The sequence below is a fragment of the Procambarus clarkii genome, chromosome 39 (genome assembly GCF_040958095.1).
Source record: "Procambarus clarkii isolate CNS0578487 chromosome 39, FALCON_Pclarkii_2.0, whole genome shotgun sequence".
In the NCBI taxonomy this organism is placed as follows: Eukaryota; Metazoa; Arthropoda; class Malacostraca; order Decapoda; family Cambaridae; genus Procambarus; species Procambarus clarkii.
The window spans coordinates 21,879,648-21,889,671 of record NC_091188.1 but is presented as its reverse complement, the minus strand read 5'-3'; the positions used below and the strand labels follow the sequence as shown (position 1 = coordinate 21,889,671).

The 10,024-nt window shown below is 55.0% G+C and overlaps 1 protein-coding gene across 1 annotated transcript in view; it reads left to right on the top strand.

Moving 5' to 3' along the window:
• Nucleotides 1-2,675: 2,675 nt before the first annotated feature.
• Nucleotides 2,676-10,024, top strand: part of LOC123760441 (involucrin-like) — an 8,400-nt gene continuing 1,051 nt past the window's right edge. Inside the window, exons 1-3 of the mRNA XM_069338110.1 lie at nt 2,676-2,765; nt 3,415-3,556; nt 3,797-3,885. Coding sequence (XP_069194211.1) covers nt 2,676-2,765; nt 3,415-3,556; nt 3,797-3,885 — 321 coding nt within the window. The remainder of the gene's footprint in view (nt 2,766-3,414; nt 3,557-3,796; nt 3,886-10,024) is intronic.

Genomic DNA, 10,024 nt, shown 5'->3' with positions numbered 1-10,024 from the left:
TGCATCTGTAACCTAGACGAAGTCTATTTAACCTAACGGCTTTTTCCCTGTGGATTCCTTTTGGGATATTTAACCATTCTAATTTGGTTGCCTAAATATACCATATTGCAGAGGGCGAACCTTCAATTACTCTCTGGTGCAGGTAGGCTTTGTTGAGGTGTAAGAGTTTTTTGGTGATGTTTTTTATTTTCTCTAGCCTGGGTTGAATTGTTTTATGTATCACTGGATGACGAGTTGCCAATTTTGCAATTTCATCGGCTTTCTCATTTAATGGGATTCCAACATGGGATGGGATCCAGTTTAGGGTTATGTTGAGTCCTTTGCATTTAGCGACTGCTCCAAGATACAAAATGGTGGTAATTATTTCCACGTTATCTTTCCACTGTTTTTGTCCTAATATTTGAAGTGCAGCTTGTGAGTCTGTGTGTGTAATTGCATTTTGAGTGCTTTGTGCAATCACATATGCGAATGCCTGTTGTATGGCAAACAGCTCAGTTTGGGTTGATGATACTAGTCCTCCCAGTCTCCAATATGCCTGTACGCTGGCCGTGCAAAGAGCAGCGCCAGCACACTCATATTCTGTGTCAACCAATCCGTCTGTGAAGATGTGGGTGGCTCCTGCTACTGCTATGCTATACATTTGCTTTTCTATTATGCGCCTTAGGATTGTTGGATCATAGGCAGTCGTTTTGATTGGGAGACTTTCTATTACTATTTTGAAAGTAGGCTCTTCCCATTGTGCGGAAGAAGTGTAACTTGGGTATGATTGATCGCCCTCTCTATCAAGAATCATGCTTTTTAAATGTAGTCTGTTTAGGACATTTCCTGCTCAGGCAGCCCAAGAGTTTCCATTGTTTTGGCCAAGTCCAACCACCAAGGCCTGCCATACTGGGATTGGATCAGGAGAACTAATTATCTTACTGATAATTGTGAATGTTCTTTTTGATATTCTGACTTGAAGAGAGGGCAAACCCGTTTCCAGTCTTAAAGTTTCTAGCCTGGTCCACATGGGGGCTCCCAGTGCGGCTCTCATAGCATTGTAAGGTCTAATCTGCCTCCTTGGATGTGGGTGGGTTCATTCTTGTTTAGGATTTGGATTGCTGGAAGCTGGTCTAGTAGATGTGCAATGTGAATGCCGGCCTTATTTGTTGTGTTCGAGCCCAGTGCCAAACAATGATGGGCATAAAAATCTCCACAAATGATTGTGTTTGATGAAGTCGCATGTCCAAATAACACAGAAATTCATTTCAGCATGTGGAGACCTGTACACATTTAACACTTCAAGTTTGTCATGTCTTAGCTCAATGGATACTCCCATTACCTCTGTCCCTACTCTACAATCGGGTGGGCTGGTTATGGACTTGGAGATCAGGTCACATTTTACATAGATTGCACATCCCCTGGATTGCCCATTGATCCATGGAAGGAAGAAGCCTCGATAGCCTGAGATTTTAGGTTCTAATCCGGCTCGAAGCAAGCTCTCCTGCAGTATCAGGTTGTCTATGCCTTTGGTTGCTGTTATGCATTGCAAGTGCTGCAATTTTGTGCGCAGCCCTTTTACATTCCATTGCAAGATCTTTAGACCTCCAGGTTCTTGGAATTTGCTGGTATTACCGTGGTATCCATGGAGTCTGATGAACACACCATGGAAGTTACAATTGGTGTAGAGGATCTTAGTTGTCCTGAAATTGACTCATCAAGGTCGCTTTCAGACGAGCTGGACTGTTTTTTAGGGGAGTGTCCCCTGATCTGTGTTCTTGAAGGTGAGGATATTATATTTTCGAATTTCTTGAGCTTGTGCTCAATTGTCTTCCGAGTCCCTGTGGTTTGCTTGACACCGTGTATCGGCAGCAGACTTTCGACCAATTTCGTGACCAAAGTTTTTAGCATTGGCCAGAGAGCGTCCAGTTGTTTGGGAGCACTATTTAATGCTGTGTAGGTTTGGGGCCTGGTTACTTTTTGACCTTTCTCAGTGGACACTTTGACACTGGAATTGTTACTCTTACCCTTACCGTTATTGCCCCCAGTGTGCTTATTGGATACAATGGGCGGGCGACTGCTTTGAACATGTTTCTTGTGGTCCCCCCCAGCTATCCCTTTGTCCTGTACGGAGGCCTTCACACCCTTCACCATGGCCGATGGTGAAGGGCCGTGTGCCCTCTCTACCTGAATTGGTTTTGGTAGACTCCACGCGGTTTTAGTGGGCAGAAGAGCTGGTATAAGTTTTGGTGGGGTGTTCGGCTCTGCTGTAGGCGTGGTGGGGTTCGTTTGAAGCCTTTTGAGCCTTTCAGGGCATTTCAAGTTCCAGGCGAGATGTGCCTTGGAGCAATTTGGGCACTTAGCTTGGACAGGATAGTTTGCCTTGTGTTTATCAGAGGGAAGATTGATTGATTGATTGATAAAGATTAAGCCACCCAAAAGGTGGCACGGGCATGAATAGCCCGTAAGTGGTGGCCCTTTTGAGCCATTACCAGTATCAAGAGCTGATACTGGAGATCTGTGGAGGTGCGACTGCACCCTGTCAGAGGGAAGCATTGATTGATAAAGATTAAGCCACCCAAGAGGTGGCACGGGCATGAATACCCCGTAAGTGGTGGCCTTTTTGAGCCAGAACCAGCATCAATAGATTATACTGGAGATCTGTTGAGGTGCGACTGCACCCTGCCTGACGGGAGATGTCTCCCGTCAGAGGGATGCATGGGTGCTTCTTGCTTATATGGGCAGGGGAGCGTGTTCGAGCAACAATGCGTTCGGACGCGGTCCTAGTTAGTAATTAAAACACTAGTCCCTCTTCTTAACCATTTGCTTAGAACTGTTAAGCAGATCTAAGCAAGTAATTTAGTAATAATCATATAACACAATAGAGTTAACTATTAACAAAAGCCTATTAACACATAATTTAACCCATAGAACATTACACAGGAACCGTGGTGGCCTGGCTCACTCTAGGTTGCCAGATGCATGATAAAGCATTTTTCAATTCTCTGTTAGAAACTAAAACCCAACTCTCACAATGATTAGCAAAATGAATTCCTAATTACATCCAATAGTTTTCTTGACTGAAACTAATAAGTAAATCATAAACTTAACAATTAACCCGAAGGATAACAGTATGGCGCAGCTGCCATGTTAGAGGCTAAGCTATCTACATTATTTGTATTACATCCTATTAGTCAACTTACACTGGGAAGCTCAACCTAGTTGGCTGTAATCCGCCATTAGGTATTTATAATCCAACTGGATTCCTGGTTATATCTCTCAGGTTCCAGTAATTCAATATTACTATTAACTAGTAACTAGTAATTGACTCTTCCTCGATATGATACAGTTTGACAAAAAATTAATTTGTTTTCAGACGGTTACGCCCTCCATTTGGCATTTGATTGTCCGGCAAAATATAATTAACCTGAACAGAAGCCAAATGAGGAGAATGAGAACCCAAATGATGAGAACGAGAATCCAAATCCAGAGAACATGAAGCCAAATAAAAGAAACAAGAAGCCAAATTTGGTTTCAGAGAAGCCAGATAAGGGCAGCGAGATGGTCCTCGAGAACAGCAAAAGGCCAAATTAGGACAACATTAAATAAGTGGAGGATCACGACACCCAAAATAAGATTCTGTCCTCGACGTTCAGAATCCAGCAGCAAGACCTAGCAGCCTAGTACAACCAATGTGAAACAAAATGCGCCTCTTTCTCCTAGATATATAAAATTCCCAGGAAAAGATTATTCAATAAAATAAAATAAAAAAACTAGCTAAGAGCAAAAATTCGGGATAAAATATAAATATTTATAGGATGGTTTGACGTTCTTGACGAAGTCCGACGGAGATCGTCAACTGGAGATGATCTTGGTGGCAGCGGTGATGGCCTGTCTTGTGATCAGGTTAGCACTGACTACACGTCCTTCTCTGTTACCTTACCATGCATATTGGCTTTTTGCGATTTTTTACTCTGGGACCTACATTGCATTTGGTGCTATGTGCTGGCAGCTGTTTACGCGATGGTAGGGTAATTACCAGAAGAAATCAAGGCAATGTAAGTCTATTGCACCCATAGAAAATAGTTCTTCCCATTTTCTTAGACTTGGTAATCCCGATTCCGACCTCAGGTCATGGCGCTTAAACCGCTACAATACATATAACATATTACTTTACATATAACTACATTTCAGCTATTCTAATACATGAATGTATTTAGGTTCTTCCTGGCCACATGGAATGTAAGATAAGATACTACAATAAGGCAATGCCCAACATCTTATTTCCTCTTAATTCCTACTTCTGCTTCTAATTAAAGTTACGAGTTCGTTATTCCTACAACTGAGACTGGACCAGGGTCCACTACTGAGACTGGACCAGGGTCCACTACTGAGACTGGACCAGGGTCCACTACTGAGACTGGACCAGGGTCCACTACTGTGGCTGGACCAGGGCCCACCACTGTGGCTGGACCAGGGCCCACCACTGTGGCTGGACCAGGACCCACCACTGTGGCTGGACCAGGACCCACCACTGTGGCTGGACCAGGGCCCACCACTGTGGCTGGACCAGGACCCACCACTGTGGCTGGGCCAGGACCCACCACTGTGGCTGGACTATGACCCACCACTGTGGCTGGACTATGACCCACCACTGTGGCTGGACTATGACCCACCACTGTGGCTGGACTATGACCCACCACTGTGGCTGGACCAGGGCCCACCACTGTGGCTGGACCAGGACCCACCACTGTGGCTGGACCAGGGCCCACCACTGTGGCTGGACCAGGGCCCACCACTGTGGCTGGACCAGGGCCCACCACTGTGGCTGGACCAGGGCCCACCACTGTGGCTGGACCAGGACCCACCACTGTGGCTGGACTATGACCCACCACTGTGGCTGGGCTATGACCCATCACTGTGGCTGGGCTATGACCCACCACTGTGGCTGGACCAGGACCCACCACTGTGGCTGGACCAGGACCCACCACTGTGGCTGGACCAGGACCCACCACTGTGGCTGGACCAGGACCCACTACTGTGGCTGGACTATGACCCACCACTGTGGCTGGGCTATGACCCACCTCTGTGGCTGGGCTATGACCCACCACTGTGGCTGGACCAGGACCCACCACTGTGGCTGGACCAGGGCCCACCACTGTGGCTGGACCAGGGCCCACCACTGTGGTGGGACCAGGACCCACCACTGTGGCTGGACCAGGGCCCACCAATGTGGCTGGACCAGGGCCCACCACTGTGGCTGGACCAGGACCCACCACTGTGGCTGGACCAGGGCCCACCACTGTGGCTGGACCAGGGCCCACCACTGTGGCTGGGCCAGGGCCCACCACTGTGTCTGGACCAGGACCCACCACTGTGGCTGGACCAGGACCCACCACTGTGGCTGGACCAGGACCCACCACTGTGGCTGGACTATGACCCACCACTGTGGCTGGGCTATGACCCACCACTGTGGCTGGACCAGGACCCACCACTGTGGCTGGACCAGGACCCACCACTGTGGCTGGACCAGGGCCCACCACTTAGCTGGACTATGACCCACCACTGTGGCTGGACCAGGGCCCACCACTGTGGCTGGACCAGGACCCACCACTGTGGCTGGACCAGGGCCCACCACTGTGGCTGGGCTATGACCCACCACTGTGGCTGGACTATGACCCACCACTGTGGCTGGACTATGACCCACCACTGTGGCTGGACTATGACCCACCACTGTGGCTGGACCAGGGCCCACCACTGTTGCTGGACTATGACCCACCACTGTGGCTGGACCAGGACCCACCACTGTGGCTGGACCAGGGCCCACCACTGTGGCTGGACCAGGACCCACCACTGTGGCTGGGCCAGGACCCACCACTGTGGCTGGACTATGACCCACCACTGTGGCTGGACTATGACCCACCACTGTGGCTGGACTATGACCCACCACTATGGCTGGACCAGGGCCCACCACTGTGGCTGGACCAGGACCCACCGCTGTGGTTGGAACAGGGCCCACCACTGTGGCTGGACCAGGGCCCACCACTGTGACTGGACCAGGGCCCACCACTGTGGCTGGACCAGGACCCACCACTGTGGCTGGACTATGACCCACCACTGTGGCTGGGCTATGACCCACCACTGTGGCTGGGCTATGACCCACCACTGTGGCTGGGCTATGACCCACCACTGTGGCTGGACCAGGACCCACCACTGTGGCTGGACCAGGACCCACTACTGTGGCTGGACTATGACCCACCACTGTGGCTGGGCTATGACCCACCTCTGTGGCTGGGCTATGACCCACCACTGTGGCTGGACCAGGACCCACCACTGTGGCTGGACCAGGGCTCACCACTGTGGCAGGACCAGGGCCCACCACTGTGGTGGGACCAGGACCCACCACTGTGGCTGGACCAGGGCCCACCACTGTGGCTGGACCAGGGCCCACCACTGTGGCTGGACCAGGACCCACCACTGTGGCTGGACCAGGGCCCACCACTGTGGCTGGACCAGGGCCCACCACTGTGGCTGGACCAGGACCCACCACTGTGGCTGGACCAGGACCCACCACTGTGGCTGGACCAGGGCCCACCACTGTGGCTGGACTATGACCCACCACTGTGGCTGGACTATGACCCACCACTGTGGCTGGACTATGACCCACCACTGTGGCTGGACTATGACCCACCACTGTGGCTGGACCAGGACCCACCACTGTGGCTGGACCAGGACCCACCACTGTGGCTGGACCAGGGCCCACCACTGTGGCTGGGCTATGACCCACCACTGTGGCTGGACTATGACCCACCACTGTGGCTGGACTATGACCCACCACTGTGGCTGGGCTATGACCCACCACTGTGGCTGGACCAGGACCCACCACTGTGGCTGGACCAGGACCCACCACTGTGGCTGGACTATGACCCACCACTGTGGCTGGGCTATGACCCACCACTGTGGCTGGACCAGGACCCACCACTGTGGCTGGACCAGGACCCACCACTGTGGCTGGACCAGGGCCCACCACTTAGCTGGACTATGACCCACCACTGTGGCTGGACCAGGGCCCACCACTGTGGCTGGACCAGGACCCACCACTGTGGCTGGACCAGGGCCCACCACTGTGGCTGGGCTATGACCCACCACTGTGGCTGGACTATGACCCACCACTGTGGCTGGACTATGACCCACCACTGTGGCTGGACTATGACCCACCACTGTGGCTGGACCAGGGCCCACCACTGTGGCTGGACTATGACCCACCACTGTGGCTGGACCAGGGCCCACCACTGTGGCTGGACCAGGACCCACCACTGTGGCTGGACCAGGGCCCACCACTGTGGCTGGACCAGGACCCACCACTGTGGCTGGGCCAGGACCCACCACTGTGGCTGGACTATGACCCACCACTGTGGCTGGACTATGACCCACCACTGTGGCTGGACTATGACCCACCACTGTGGCTGGACTATGACCCACCACTGTGGCTGGACCAGGGCCCACCACTGTGGCTGGACCAGGACCCACCACTGTGGCTGGACCAGGGCCCACCACTGTGGCTGGACCAGGGCCCACCACTGTGGCTGGACCAGGGCCCACCACTGTGGCTGGACCAGGACCCACCACTGTGGCTGGACTATGACCCACCACTGTGGCTGGGCTATGACCCACCACTGTGGCTGGGCTATGACCCACCACTGTGGCTGGACCAGGACCCACCACTGTGGCTGGACCAGGACCCACTACTGTGGCTGGACTATGACCCACCACTGTGGCTGGGCTATGACCCACCTCTGTGGCTGGGCTATGACCCACCACTGTGGCTGGACCAGGACCCACCACTGTGGCTGGACCAGGGCCCACCACTGTGGCTGGACCAGGGCCCACCACTGTGGTGGGACCAGGACCCACCACTGTGGCTGGACCAGGGCCCACCACTGTGGCTGGACCAGGGCCCACCACTGTGGCTGGACCAGGACCCACCACTGTGGCTGGACCAGGGCCCACCACTGTGGCTGGACCAGGACCCACCACTGTGGCTGGACTATGACCCACCACTGTGGCTGGACTATGACCCACCACTGTGGCTGGACTATGACCCACCACTGTGGCTGGACCAGGGCCCACCACTGTGGCTGGACCAGGACCCACCACTGTGGCTGGACCAGGGCCCATCACTGTGGCTGGACCAGGGCCCACCACTGTGGCTGGACCAGGGCCCACCACTGTGGTTGGACCAGGACCCACCACTGTGGCTGGACTATGACCCACCACTGTAGCTGGGCTATGACCCACCACTGTGGCTGGGCTATGACCCACCACTGTGGCTGGACCAGGACCCACCACTGTGGCTGGACCAGGACCCACTACTGTGGCTGGACTATGACCCACCACTGTGGCTGGGCTATGACCCACCTCTGTGGCTGGGCTATGACCCACCACTGTGGCTGGACCAGGACCCACCACTGTGGCTGGACCAGGGCCCACCACTGTGGCTGGACCAGGGCCCACCACTGTGGTGGGACCAGGACCCACCACTGTGGCTGGACCAGGGCCCACCACTGTGGCTGGACCAGGGCCCACCACTGTGGCTGGACCAGGACCCACCACTGTGGCTGGACCAGGGCCCACCACTGTGGCTGGACCAGGGCCCACCACTGTGGCTGGACCAGGACCCACCACTGTGGCTGGACCAGGACCCACCACTGTGGCTGGACCAGGGCCCACCACTGTGGCTGGACTATGACCCACCACTGTGGCTGGACTATGACCCACCACTGTGGCTGGACTATGACCCACCACTGTGGCTGGACTATGACCCACCACTGTGGCTGGACCAGGACCCACCACTGTGGCTGGACCAGGACCCACCACTGTGGCTGGACCAGGGCCCACCACTTAGCTGGACTATGACCCACCACTGTGGCTGGACCAGGGCCCACCACTGTGGCTGGACCAGGACCCACCACTGTGGCTGGACCAGGGCCCACCACTGTGGCTGGGCTATGACCCACCACTGTGGCTGGACTATGACCCACCACTGTGGCTGGACTATGACCCACCACTGTGGCGGGGCTATGACCCACCACTGTGGCTGGACCAGGACCCACCACTGTGGCTGGACCAGGACCCACCACTGTGGCTGGACTATGACCCACCACTGTGGCTGGGCTATGACCCACCACTGTGGCTGGACCAGGACCCACCACTGTGGCTGGACCAGGACCCACCACTGTGGCTGGACCAGGGCCCACCACTTAGCTGGACTATGACCCACCACTGTGGCTGGACCAGGGCCCACCACTGTGGCTGGACCAGGACCCACCACTGTGGCTGGACCAGGGCCCACCACTGTGGCTGGGCTATGACCCACCACTGTGGCTGGACTATGACCCACCACTGTGGCTGGACTATGACCCACCACTGTGGCTGGACTATGACCCACCACTGTGGCTGGACCAGGGCCCACCACTGTGGCTGGACTATGACCCACCACTGTGGCTGGACCAGGGCCCACCACTGTGGCTGGGCTATGACCCACCACTGTGGCTGGACTATGACCCACCACTGTGGCTGGACTATGACCCACCACTGTGGCTGGACTATGACCCACCACTGTGGCTGGGCTATGACCCACCACTGTGGCTGGACCAGGGCCCACCACTGTGGCTGGGCTATGACCCACCACTGTGGCTGGACTATGACCCACCACTGTGGCTGGACTATGACCCACCACTGTGGCTGGACTATGACCCACCACTGTGGCTGGACCAGGGCCCACCACTGTGGCTGGACTATAACCCACCACTGTGGCTGGACCAGGGCCCACCACTGTGGCTGGACTATGACCCACCACTGTGGCTGGACTATGACCCACCACTGTGGCTGGACTATGACCCACCACTGTGGCTGGACTATGACCCACCACTGTGGCTGGACCAGGGCCCACGCTACATCATTTCCCACGGCGAGGTCTCTGACAATTCAGGCTGGCGTTGTGAGTCTCATAAGACGCCGGAAGCACTGAGGAAGGACTTAATGT